The 14,518-nt window shown below is 45.4% G+C and overlaps 1 protein-coding gene across 5 annotated transcripts in view; it reads right to left on the reverse strand.

Annotated features, from left to right (window-relative positions):
* The window catches only part of LOC147430893 (protein SPA1-RELATED 4-like), a 78,873-nt gene that overhangs the window by 24,827 nt on the left and 39,528 nt on the right, over window positions 1–14,518 (reverse strand). For all 5 annotated transcript variants that reach the window (XM_086493417.1, XM_086493416.1, XM_086493419.1 and 2 more), the window contains 2 exons: window positions 11,729–11,886; window positions 10,655–11,627 (listed from right to left, as the gene is read on the reverse strand). In XM_086493417.1, coding sequence (XP_086349543.1) covers window positions 10,655–11,627; window positions 11,729–11,886 — 1,131 coding nt within the window. The remainder of the gene's footprint in view (window positions 1–10,654; window positions 11,628–11,728; window positions 11,887–14,518) is intronic.

Raw genomic sequence — 14,518 nt, forward strand, 5'->3', positions numbered from 1 at the left:
GCTTCTCCTCAATACTGAAGATACTATTGGGGGGGGGGACCAACCCCTCTCTCTCTCTCTCTCTCTCTCTCTCTCTCTCTCTCTCTCTCTCTCTCTCTCTCTCTCTCTCTCTCTCTCTCTCTCTATATATATATATATATATATATATATATATATATATATCATCTGGCTTCAGTATTAAATGATAAATTCCATTTATCCGGATATATTTTATATTGTTATGTGCTCCCGTTTGTGACAGTGGTATCAGAGCATTTTAAAATTTGAGTGAATGATGATGATGAATGATTCTAGTAAAGATTCCCATATGAATGAGATGACTGGATACTGTGGTGAAGCGCATCAAGAGTTCCTCCGATATGAGATGGCTACACAGGGATTTAGGTGCATCAAGACTTCTGAACAAATAAGATGACTAGACTGGATGATTGAAACATTGTGTTCAATGTGTGAACTAAGTGTGTGACTGAAGAACTTTGAAATAGGAATTTCCGAAGATGAATCTTATTTATGTATGAAATTAATGTTTTTTTGGAAGAACTTGCCTGTTGTGTGCAAATAACAGGTGAACATCGAGAATGAGATGATGACGAATTCGGAGCAATGACAGGTCTAGAATGAACTTGATAACAAAAAGAATCATGAATTTTTAATCATGATTGAATGGAACTGTCATGAACGCATCAAGAGTTCCTCCGGGATGAGATGGCCACCGGAAATGATTACTCGCACATAACCATGCTTGAGCGTAGAAGGAGTGATTGATCAAATGACTGCAGCATTTCGGTCTCTAGAAATCTATGGACATGATCACAATATGGGATTAGTTAATTGGAGATCACATATGAGGTCCAGTGTGGATCTAGATGCGATTGCTAAATACGTTGCGAGGAATCATGGTCCTAGATCAGAATAGATTCTATGTGATATGATCAGAATGTGATGTGAATATCATGTGACTGTCGTCTTAGTACAAGTGCTGAATTTGTGTCATCCAATGTGTCGGTACTTAGAGTCGGTGTCTACTGAACTAGTTTATGGCTTATGTCTGATTTTGCAAGCGTAATCGAGGGCGATCACAATTCTTTCAAGAGGGGGGTATGTCACAAATTGATGACATGGCAGACTGCCCACGGATAGGTGATGTGGCAATTGCACGGTCCTCCGCAATTTGCGCTGACACGGCAGCCGTACAATCACCCCTTTTCGCGCTGACATGCCATGTGGACTGCTGAATGGAATTCCGTAATTTGCGCTGGCTGCTTTTTGGCAGTTTTTAGGACCAATTTCTTTTGGGACTATTTTGCTTTTGTGTTAGAAGCTTTTGGGGCCTTTTGGGGCATCCCTTGTAAGAATAGATAGACCCTTAGGGCCTCACTCTTCAGGGCATCTAGACGCAGAGTCTAAGAGCAGAGGACCCCTTAGGTGTTGTACTTTGCTCAAGCATTAATATATAAGAAATACCAATAGGGGCACCAGTCTTTGGGGCCAATCTCTCTGACCACGAAACTACGCCGGGCCGTGTCGACTCAATTTTTAAGTGTGATAAAGTTATGAAGTATTTTTCAATGATTCTCTCGTGTGTCGTGCCAGATTCGCGTCTTGGGGTGCCCAAGTTTATGACACTGAGAGAGACATTAGAGAGATAGTGAGAGAAGATTGAGAGTCGCACACCATTGACCTGGAATGGCCGTGTCCCTTCACAAGAATATGTTTATTCCTCTAAAATTACAAGTGTATAGGCTGAAGCATGGAATCGCCGCCAAACAAGAAAACAGTCTCTTTGGTTTCCCCTCCTTTGCATGTGTTGCCCTTACAAGCACGTACAAGAGTTGGAGAAACTCACCGTCTGTGTGTCACCTAAAGGCCTACCAATGGGTCGCACAACTGGTTGTCTCCAACTTGCATATAGAATGTGCAAGAGTGATGTCCTTCAATGAAGAAAAATCCAGCATTGCCTTCCTCACGTGTTGAAGCGATCGCACCTCCTCCAATGTCTTCTTTCCTCACATAAGATTGAATAAGAGAGAGAGCATGTAGTGGTTGAGAGAGAGAGAGAGAGAGAGAGAGAGAGAGAGAGAGAGAGAGAGAGATGAAATGTTATATTAACGTCTTCAAAAGGCCAAAATGACCTATGAGACCAAGTGTTACAATGTGGTGGATCTGATACAAAGTCAGAGTAACAAAATGAAATGACAAAATGAAATACTATGAAATCCTAAGCTGGTAATGTGAACTAAGCCGCTAGCCGGGATAGCTAAATCACAAGTCACAAGAGATTCAGCATTGGTCACTGGCGGATCTCATCAATCTCCTCCATGGTCAACAGTCTGACCGGGCATCGAGCATGTCGGGCCAAAGTGATCCGAATCCTCTGATGTAGCCTCCGTCGATGCTGTGTAGTCCTCCGCAGTCGTGGGCGTTTGGATCTCCCTCACTCAGTCACTCGGTCGATTAGTGTGCCTCTGGTGTGAGGCGACAAGATCTGTTGTGGTAGTAGCTCATGTGTGTGTCCAGTGTCTGGTCTAAGGAAGTCTGTGATGTGTCTCTTAGACTAGCTGGCCTCTCCTCTCATCAGGCTCTCTCTGTGTCTGCGCAGCTCGAGCAGAAACAAACCCATGCATCTCTGATCCTCGCACCTCATGATTGTGGAGAGTGGTCCAAAGCCCTCTCTGAACAAACAGTAGAAGCGGCCTCGTATCTCGTAGTAGACGGGGCAATGGCATATGTAGTGTAACTCTGTCTCAGGCTCCATGTCACACAAGGGGCATGTCCTAGCCTCTGCTGGTACTCCACTATCTCCCAGTCTCGATCCGCAGTTGGTGTGAAGATGTGTGTATCTAGCCAATAGCACACCGTATCCCATGAGACAAGTGGGTGTCCATGTATCTGGGCCTGGTCACAAAACCGTCCATCGTATGCTGGAGAAGATGCTCAAAACCATCTTCGTGCCCAATGCCTGTGCTGGCTGTATCCATGTCCTCCTGGTGTCTAGCTGAGTCAGGTCCTGGCGGATAAGCCTGGTGATCTCGGACTGTGTAAGAGTCAGGGAGGGTGCATCCAATGTGTACTCGAAGGGTGGCAATCTGTCTATATTGAACCCATGCGCCTCGAACCATGATGTCATCTCCCCATACCAACATGCTGTATCTCCTTGCATGGCTAACTGTCGAGAGGACTCCAGTGCAAGGCAGGCGTATCTGTCTCTGGGAAGTTCCCACATGCGGTGTATGAAGGAGACAGATCTGGTAAGCGCCTCAACCACTAGTGGGGGGGCAGCTAGCTCTGCTCGGATAATGGGCCATGTGGTACTGAAGCTTTGGCTCTAATGAGCCGCGAGATCATGGAGACCAAGGGCTTCTCCATGTCCCCCCACCCATCAGTGCGACCTGGCCTCCCCTGATGATCCAATGAAGGCCCCCATTTCTCAACTCCATAGAGCAATGCAGAAGCCACCAAAGTGTCAGAGCCAGAGCTTCGTCCAAGGCTCCTGAAATTGAACTTGTGAACACATCCTCTCCAATCTACCCAATGTTGAATGGGCTCTGGTCAATCTAGTCTCTGCTGCTCTCCTCAATGAAAATGCTGGTCCACTAAAAACCGTCCCAAGGTAAGTGTAAGCATTTGTATACTCCATGGTCTCATGGCCGTATGTGAATGCGGGCGCTGACCTCCTTATCCACTGTGGGGTGGTATTAAATACCATGACCTTGGTTTTACCAAGGTTGACAGACAAACCACTTTCATGGGCAAAACTATGGAAAGCATCCAAGTGACGTTGCATCCCCTCTGGAGAGTCGGAGATCAACACAATATCATCAGCATATAACAATAGCAGAATCCATGTCCCTGCCAGCGGTGCACCTCTATCCCCATCTCTCTCGATGTAGTCAGAAACCTCATCCACATACATATCAAATAGATTAGGAGAGAGCGGACAGCCCTGCTTCACCCCAATAGTGGAGTGAACCGGTGTAGATCGACCCTCTGAGGTGCGTACATGCCCTACTACTGATTTGTACAATGCCATGATCCCCCAAATGAGCTCTGTGGGTACTCCCATCTCCTGTAATTTGCGCATCAATCTAGCTCTGGGTACTGTGTCAAATGCTTTGCGGAAATCCACAAAGCTACAATAGATCCGTCTCCCATGGGATCTGCCCTCCTCGATGATGGCGCTGAGTGTCAAGATATGGTCAAGAGTAGAAAAGCCTCTCCTGAGCCCTGCCTGCCCAGCTGCACGTACTCCCTCTCTCTCTCTGCACATCTACCCAACTGCTGCTCAAGAATGGATGCGTACAACCGTGCCAATGTGTGTCCAATCATGATAGTGCGATAATTCCCAGGCTCCATAGGGTCTCCTAATTTGAATATAGGTACAATCGTAGATAGGCTCCAAGTATCGAGCAAGCCCTCACACATGGCACGGTTAAACATGACTGCTAGAAGCTCTGCTAGTAGATCTCTGGCATGTATGAAATGTTCAACCACCAGACCATCATGATCATATGCTCTCCCAATCCTCATCCTGTCAATGGCCTTCTTCACCATCTCAACGGTGAAAAAAGTACATGTGTGTGGGGATGGATCGGGGGGATCAGGAAGGGGAGGCTATCCAGAAACTGTGTACAAGGATGATGCGTACTGACCCCAAGTCTCTATAGAGGTAATGGTAGGGGGGGGGAGACAGCTCACGAAAGAGCCGCCATGCCTCACGCGAATCCTGACTCAAGATAGCTGGTAGAGATCTTGCCCTAGTCGAGCCAAAAATGCCCTCTTCTTTCGCCGCACTAGGCGTCGGAAGTCAATCTGTGACTGTCTGTGAGTGATGTCCCCCAAAAGCACTTCCCTCTAAAGTCTAGCTCTAGTTTGGCGGCATTCCTCATCATACCAGCTGTTCAGAGGCATGCTCCAAGAACGGCGTCTATGATCAGATTGTATGTGTGGATATGCCTCTGCTGCTGCATCATGTAAAGTCTGTGTCACTATAGTAGTAAACTCCTCCAGAGGTCGCCCTGGCTCCTCAGCGCATAGGCGTTTGTAGATCCCATCTATGTATACAGAATCCCTCTCCCGCATGAAGGTGTAGCGAGTAGGAGCTGCTACCCGTGGACTGTGTCCTAAACTGAACTGAAAAGAAATGGTCAACGACACAATAGCATGCATAATCCACTGCCACTCCAACAAGTCTGGGCCCAGCTATGAGATCTTGGATACTAGAGATGAGGCTTGGTTGTGCCATGACATAATCCACCGTGCTGGCTCCGTGTCTGTGTGGAAAGCATGTGAAACCTCCTGCATCGGGAAATCTCTGTAGGCCATTCAAGATGGCCGATCCATGTGCAATCCCCATGTCTATCAAGTGCTGTCCATACTCAATATGTTCCCCATCTTATGATAGTCTCGATAGGCCCGTCTCTGCAACATCCAGCTCTCTCAGCATCTCCTCTGAAGTATCATAAAATATTGTCTGACGATGGGCAGTCCTAGCATTGAAGCCCCTAGAATGATAATGTCACCATCTCTAGAGAATTCCCATATGTCATCATCCAAAATAGAGAAGGGGGATTGTCCTTCAGGTGGTGCATATACTGACGTGCTCGGGGGAAAGTAGCAAATAGCAATGTAAAGATATCTGTCAATCTCTGCTTTCAATCTCACCCACATGTACCTAGCTTGCTCATCCCTGCGAACTATATGTATCAATGGTTGCAACTCCTCCCTGAATAATACTGCCACTCCTCCTGAGCCCCACCCTATGTGCTCTGTTCGCGTCTCCTGTCTACATGTCTCCCATTTGTATCCACTAATGTGAGGCATAGACTCATAGTAACAGGGGACGGAGGGGACGGACGCTAAAGACGGGGGACACTCGGTTCCGGGGTGGGGACGGGAGGGGACGGACGACGAATGACCTGCCAAGTGGGAACGCAGTCATAAAGTCCCAAGGATGGCAGGGGAGGGCAATCAACTTTTTATAAAATTTAAAAAACTGATCGTTTCTAATGGCTAGTTCCTCTCCAACAGCCATATGTTTGAACTTTGAAGCACCCCAATGGCTATAAAAGCCACCCTTTGGGTCCTCATTCTCGATGTTTTATTAGCACATTTGCACCTATATGACTCATGCTCTTTGGTCTATTTAGTGTAAATTTGTGGTCAAAGTGATGCTCTATGTGTGTGGCATGTGTGCAGGTCAAAAAATGCCAAAAAAACTCTTTTTTTTTGCCGCTCCGACCCCCGTCCCCATTTCTTGACTTTTGTCGTCCCGTCCCCATCCCCGTTGTCCCATGTAACTATGCATAGACTGCCCAGGGGCCTGATGTGTCTCAAATTAGAAGATGATGTCTCTCCGACTAAAACTCTCCTCAAAAGCACCCACTTCAAGACGCATAGATCCATTACAATTCCAGGTAGCAACTTTGAGTGTGGCCCCATAGGTCTCACATCGTCATGTGAAGCGTGGCTCCAATATCACCACTCTTCCATCTCGGTCAAAAGCAATCTTACCTTTTTCCCTTGCCGCTCTAATCTCTAGCATTACCTCTTGCATATGGGCAACCTGTGAGAGAAGGTAAGGTCGTCCCCAAGAAAGATGCCCATCTTCTTAAGAGTTCGTCTCTTCTTCAAAAAATCCTTCTTCGCTTCCATGGAGGGAAAACGAAGGATAAGTGCCCTTTCTTTCGAGATTTCCCCCTTGCTCCCACTTTTCTTGTTGCCCACTCTCCAAGCTCTTGAGTGCATCGGCTCATGAACTCCCATCAAATCCATGAGTTATTTTACCTCTTCGTCTACATTATCTTTGTCTTTTAGGCCGCAAATTCTCACATGTAGAGAGCGTACGCGTCTTCTTTGCTCCTCTTCTAGTGTCAGGTTAATAATAGTGGGTGTGGATGTTGTTTCCTTACTTTTCCCTTTCTTGGCAACCTCAATCCATTTCTCAACCTCATCTGCTTTCTGTTGAGTCTTTGTGATAACGTCCACCCAAGAAGTCGTCATTTCTTTATGTTGCTCTTTTCCCTCTTTGATGGCTCGCACTTGCTCTTTGATTGTGTTGAGTTCTTCTATTACCGAGGGTTGCAATTCTCCCTCTTCAAGCGTATTTCGTGATCATGCCTCCGTGAGTTCCTTCTTGAGTGACAGAATCTCTTCGTCTTGAGCCGTCACACGATCTCCCATTGCAATGATTTTGCTTTCTTGGGCCAAAACGCAATCTTCGAGCAGTTTTATTGTACCTAATAGGTGGCGGTTGATCTTGTTAATGGTCTCGACCATTTCTTCTTTGCACTTTTGGACTACATCTTCTAAGGGGTCGGCCTTGTCGTTATGCTTCCTCATGGTTGGTCGTTGCTAACAAACAATATGGAATTTTGCGGTGGAAGGAAACCTACACGCATCCGAGCTTCCACATTATGTATACATGTTCCCACATTAAGCATAGAGCATGTCGAGCATGTCGAGCATGAGAGAGAGAAATGAAATGAAATGAAATGTTATATTAACGTCTTCAAAAGGCCAAAATGACCTATGAGACCAATCAGTTACAAAATAGTGAATCTAATACCATGTCTGGGTACAAAAGAACTAGAAAAGAACTAGAAGTGGAACAAAATACTACTACTACTACTACAATCTAAAACTACGTGGGTGTAGCAGCTGATACAATAGGTACCCGGTAAACTGGATGTAACAGTGTGTGAAACAAAGATGGAAGAAATGGTGAGGATCCATCCTCATCTGCACTCTGGATGTCGAGAGAGTATGGCTCGAATCTTCTGTTGTAGTCTCCGTCGATGCTGTGTAGCTCCTCTCCTCAGTCGCGGTCGTCTGTATCTCTGTAGCTCCAATGCTCGGTCAATAATGAGTTGATTTTTGAAATGAGGGAAAAGGGGTTGTTTTCATAGATGAACTTGCCTCTTGAATAAGGAGGTTATGTGGTAACATGATCACAAGTTTCTTGCCACTTGTCTAAAAAGATAAATTATCTTTGATAAGTGTCCTTACATGTCTCAAGTGTCGAGGTAGAAGTGTCTTTATTGGAGAAAGACAAGTGCCAAGACACACTTGTTACATGTGTAAGGATACTTGTCAGACAAAAGACAATTCACTTTTTTTCCTACGCTCCTTTTAGATTCTTCTAGCGCTCGACTGGAAACTTCTAGAACATTCTAGAATTGGCATAAAAACAATAACAAAAACATCAATATGGGAATCAAATGAAAGCACTTTTCGTGTAGAATACCTAACGCCCAACCATTTTCAAAACAGCACTCAATGCAAATCATCATGTCTTATTGTGTGTGTGCACAAGGTAGATTCCATCCGTTCCATACACTTATATCCATCTATATCTCTCTTCCAATAAGGTAAGAAGCTATAGTCCATGCTTTTTAAGCATGGCAATGGCCGTTCATACTTCCCCACTGAGGGATAGAAGTATGTCTATCCAATCATAATTTTGTAAACACAAGAACACATGTACAATCTCTCAATCAGAATGACAACACATGGGAGCAATTGAATGCTAAGATCTATCACAAGAACACATGTACAATCTCTCAATCAGAATGACAACACATGGGAGCAATTGAATGCTAAGATCTATCTTTCTCGAATGTACTTATGTAACTCTTTTGTGATTGATGGGTTCATATGCAAAGGCTAGTGACAAACAACCAAAGGCTCTTATGGATCGTACCCTCTCATCCAAGGAGTAGGAGAAGCTTAAGCAATGCCAGACAGCCACTCGAACACATCCGGAGTATGAACAATGCTCGAAAAATCTTGAACCACTTGGATAAAGTCTATGATGTCTATCAAGAGAGCTCATCTTGAGGTAGAGCTGTGGATTTTGAACCCTCATCTATCCAAGTCCATGAAGGATCACATCCATTTGATGTAGCATATGTAGCGAATGATTTTTCACACAAGGAAGTTGATCTCTTCAAAAGATACGGTTGTCATCTTGTCTCACTTCCAAGTATGCTGTTAGTCCCTTTTTCGGATCCATCTTGCACACATGACATGACACAGGCCATAGTCACACACAAACCAGCGTAGAGCGTGGATCCATCTTGCACACATGACATGGCACAGGCCATAGTCACACACAAACGAGCGTAGCGCGTGTATTATGTCCCCAAACATCAGGATGGGCGCTTGCAGTATGTCCGGCCAGTGTGAACTTGGCCCTCTAGTTATGAAATCCTATAAATAGGACTTGAGCCTCATTTGTGAGATATCCTGTGTGATCCCTTGGCAGCTCTGCCCGCACACCCGTACTGGTGTGAGCTCGGTGGTATGGGATAGCGGCCCTTGCGGCAGAGGCTAGCCCGCTTGGCTGCACGTTCCCAAGCTCAGGAGTGAGCCCATATTGGCTCTATGGCTAGGAGGTAAGCCTGATGTCCGCTCACTATGTGTGTCTAGGTGTGAGTTTGTCTTGTGTCATGTCATGTGTGCAGGATGGATCCGGGCGAGGGATTAACATTGGTATCAGAGCCTCCTTCCTGCTCGTATGCACGACATGGTGACGTGCACTAAACCAGTAGAGCTCATGGGGCCGTGATGGTCCAGCCTGACAGGTTCTCCCAACTCTCGTATAGGGTGGTATGGGATGCTACTAGCAAGAGAGGAGGCCAAGGGGGGCCTCTTTTTTTTCTCATGGATTCTCATATGTGGAGTGTTGATTGCTGGAGGCAGTCACATGGATGCACAGTGTGACTTTTTGTTGGCCTCTCCGAAAGTTGTGTGTATTTGGGGGTATCCTCGGGAGCTGCCACTCCGAGGATATGTCGATAGGTACATCACGGTGAGAGTGCTTTGGTCATTATGGAGTACGTTACACTGCCATACAGTCTTGTGCATCATGGTGGTCACGTTCGTGCATCATGGTATTACAGAATTTGTGCATTGTGATGATCAGGTTTTTGTTACTCATCTTGTGGGGCTAATGGCAAAAAATCTCAAGGGTTGGCTTGCTGCTGTGTGCAGAGCGCAGGTGCTGCAGTGCTGCGCTGCTATGATGGGCCACGTGCTGTTCAGGCCAGCTGAGGGCTGCAGGTGACCCAGTTGGGGGTAGCCTAGTTGCCCACGCATACGGGCCAAGCATGTACCGCAAGGACTAGCTTCCCAAACCCACCAACCCCTACCTACTCACTAGAAATGTGTAAGAAGAGCTGCCACACATACTAGAGTTTCATGTCGTGAACACAAACTACAAACCACAGGAAATTCTAAGTACTATTCAGAAATCTCATTAGCCACCCTGGTCTTTTCTAGTCCAAAAATACTGTGAATTTACCAGGCCGAAAATCTGCACAAAGCATAGTTTCAAACATTTCTTTAGACAGTCATGAAAGTCTTTAGGCAAGGCAAGGTTCTGGATGGTCTCTCAGCTGAACTTGATCAAGAACAAAACCTTGCGCTCGCACAAATTTACGACGTAAAGTGATGGAATCTCACTGGAATAGATCACACAACAAAAACTTGCAAACAATCAGATTCTGTGTCCGTGCAACACGTGTTTGTATCTGTCCAAGTAACTCAATAAAGAGTGACACATTCCTTTGTTAATAAACTGCCACCTTGGGTTGACAATTTGCAGTTCTTCAACAAAACACTTTCAAACTCAACAGAAGTGCATCTAAAACTATACCTGCACAACACCATCGTAGTCACTGGAAGCAATGTGACTTTTGATGTAGCTGTTCCAACATATGCTGCTTAGCTTAGATTTTGCCATCATCTCCACAACCGGGTAATGTATATCCACATTTTCATTCAATACAGCATCGCAATCAAACACTCTGATTCGTCTGCATATACCAGCAGTCGCAAAGTACTCTTGATCACGATCAAAACTTAGCGAGCAGACCATGTTTGACGTGTTTGATAGGTTTCCATGGAGGAGGGTGGCTTTTACCTCGAACCTACTATATCTCGCATACTTGCAGAGGCTATCAAAGAAACATCCCAGAGAGTCCTTTTCTTCAGTGTTATTAGCAACAAGCTTGGAGGATTTGCTCGCCTCCAAAAAGATGGATCCTGTTGGAGCACTGCCACTACTAGCTTCCTGTGTCGCTTGACTTGCCATACCGGTTGGTTGAACATTCCAGCGCATAGCAAAATATGCTTCCTCAAACTTATCAAAGTTACTCATCAAGCGGGCAGATTTTGACCGAATTTGTTCCTCCTTCCGTTTTGGGTCAGCACCCCAACAGCTCTGCTTTTCTGTGGAATCTACAGCAACCTCATTGCCAAGGCCCTGACTGAAGACCTCTGTGTCCTCAAGCAATTGACCACCGCTTGATACCAGATGTTTTGCATTCCACTGTGCTCCTCCAGAAGCTCCTTCTTGTGTTATCTTGCTGGAAGGGTCTGGGTCATCCAGAGTTGTGCAGGAGCGCTGTGAACAAGATCGTCTTCTCTTCACTTCCATGATATCAGAAGTAAGACAAGAGATCTCTTCTGTTAACTTGCACGCTAGAGCACTTTTCTGTTCCTGCATACGCAGAAGAAAGTCCAACAGTAGCTCTGCTTCTGATTCCTTTTCCTCAATATTCATAGCAACTTGTCTCTCTGCCAGTTCTTCACCAGCGTCATTTAGGATATCCGATTGCATCACATCCCTAATTGGTAAGACAAAGGTTCACTATCAATTAAGAAATCATTTTTATTTCACATTATATCACTCAATTCGATCATAATTCTCGAGATGTATAGACATCACCTGCTTTTGGGCCGAGAATTGGGCTCTGGATGAAGCAGCCAGAGACAAAAAGCAGCTTCTTTGGGCTGATCTGATAGGAGATTAGATGGCAAAATTCGATGGCGAAGATCCAGCATAATCTTTGAGTGTTCCTCCCAAGAACTAAAAGGGCAGAAAAGCTGACAACGAGAGTAGCTATTACTGTTACCATTATCCATCAAAAAGAAAACAGAGAGTCCCTAAGTACGTAACTGCAGAACCATATTTCAAGATGTCTACACACCTATGCACAGCCACAATGCAAAGTTGAAACAGTTGCAAAACAAGTTCCAAAAATTGTCACAGCTGCTTCGTGAATGGCCTCACTCAAACCAGGTAAGGCAAAACACCCCGAATGGGGAAAGGGGATCAGGCTGGGTAGGAGAGATTAGGATGGCGAGTGCTTGCGACTTTGGGTGTATTGTGACACGTGTAAGTAAAAGACAAAGTGTGTAGCTACACTGTGCTGCAATTATGAGAGGCACTCCCCGTAAGAGTTAGCTAGTGCTTATGTGGCCAAAAAGCTTGGCAAAACTACTACAAAACATGCTGTCTGATGAAAACATGCTGTCTGATGACACACAGGTCACCTCTGTTTGCCTCTACTGCTACATCTTCTCTCCATTGCCTCTCTTAATGTCGCTCTTAGGTCCTTCGGGGGGCTTTTATTCTAAGGATAGCCATGCCTTGACTCATAGGCATCCTTGAGTAGACACCAGATTTCTCATAACATTCTTGGATAGCCTTCGCGTTTCCAAAGTCGTGACATACTTATCAAGTGCACAAACATGTCCTACACCCTGGTCCCTATTGTTCAAGGGAGGATCAACTTAGTGTGGAAAACTGTAAATCGGAAGCGTAGGCTTAAGGGGAGGTGATAAACGTAGCTTATGCTCTAACATCATGTACTTCCTCTATCCTCGTCATACTCTAGAGACTAGCCCATGTGATAGTCATATATACCCATGTGATAAATCACATGAAGCCACTTGAATGTGATAGATCCCACATAGACTTGGAAGATGTAAGGCCCATCATGTAAGCCTATGTTGTATGCTTTATGGTGTCACAAGCCTCTTACAATCATCGGTTGATCTTATCTCTATTGCTTTGATTGAGGTAGTGTCTAAATCCATACAAAATGTTAAAAAACGATTCTGAACTTTTTTGTTTTGTTTTGTTATGTTTCAGAGGTCGGGTCTAGGCACTCTCAGCCATTCCCCTCGTACATTAAATGCACTTGAAGAACAACCGAGAAGGAGGCCAAGCTTATCTACACTCTTAGGGCAATACCCTTGAGAGACCCATCTCACTGACTAGTAATGGGCGTGACGACGACCAAGTGGCAAGTACCTCTATTCAGAGGCCAAGGTTCTTAATTGTGCCATTGTGCTAAAAATTATATGACCGCGTCAAATCCACTTTATCAATTTCTTTCTCCCCTCGTCCTAGACTAGCTCCTCTCCATCTCCTAGCCATCTATCAATTCCTTGAATCTTTGGACTATGTTCCCTTGAGCCAGTATCCTTGCATGAGCGAATCACTAACTATTAGAGATGGGCAATAGGCAATAATCCCTCCCTTTACTCGCATTTAGGTCCATTTTTGTAAAATTCTAGCCTACTAGTAAATCTCATTTCCTTGATCATTAGTCATCACCATTTTCACTATTGTATTCCCTTACAAGTTTGGTAATATCAGGTAGCAGTATGCTTCAAATCCAAATTTTGGCACTACCTAGACTGTAACAGACTTGGACAACAAGTGGGGGAGCCCGCAGGCGTCCTCACTCGGGTACAAAGAGCAGCTCTTGGTCTCAGCTTGCCAACACGTCCATCTCGTCCATCTCCACTTCCACAACCTGACCCAACTGACAAGCCCTTCATCGGTGCTAAGAGCAAGCCAGTCTCTATGCTATCTGACATTGATGGAGCCTTCTTAGCAACAATGGTTGACTTGGAATAGGTCAAAGTTCCATAGGAAGCCCAGATTGAAGGAGCTAAGCCCACAGCGGAAGCAATCTTGAAGAACACCTTTCAGCAAGTGTCCCTTTACGATATGCTCCGGCTCGATGCAACCCTCAGAAGTGACACCCTCTTAGTCATTCAATCTCTGTACCCGACTGCAGGGCCTAGTGGCGGACACCTCCCCGTACAACCCTCCTAGTCTTACATGATTTTCTATCGAGCCGCTCCCCTCACCGCCAATACACACAAGAAACCTAAAAGAACTTGAACAAAACTAAGAGAGAGGCAACACGGCAAACCGAGTTCCACGCCTAGAGAGATTGGCCCCAAAGACTGGCGCCCCTTTTGGTATTTCTTTATATGTTCGAGGGTCCTTGTCTCAACAATGCTCCCAAGCTAATATACCTAGAATTGAGGCCCTGGCAATTTATTTATAGGCCTTGGGCCTTCCAAAAGCAGTGTACAAGAAGGCTTCACGTTCAAAAGCATACGGTCCCCACCCCTAGCGCCAAAAGCTGTCGACGCAAATCGCGGAAATCCGTATAGGTGCCACGTTAGCAATCAACGCGATTTTGCGGGATTTCCGTACAACAATGCCACCTCAGCATCTCCACACCGATTACGCCGATTGGGAGTCCTTGCATTGTTTTTACTCTTGTTGCGTCTCCTAGGCCCCATCAGACACGACCCATCAGTTGGAACAACCTATAGAATTGTACCTTTTCATTTTTGGCCTCTCAAATTGGTTCTGCAAACTATTGCAACTTCTTTTGTATCTTTAAATCTGATCAGATGGCACGGTTAT

This window comes from Adiantum capillus-veneris, chromosome 21 (genome assembly GCF_014529385.1).
Source record: "Adiantum capillus-veneris isolate H3 chromosome 21, ASM1452938v2, whole genome shotgun sequence".
Classification (NCBI taxonomy): domain Eukaryota; kingdom Viridiplantae; phylum Streptophyta; class Polypodiopsida; order Polypodiales; family Pteridaceae; genus Adiantum; species Adiantum capillus-veneris.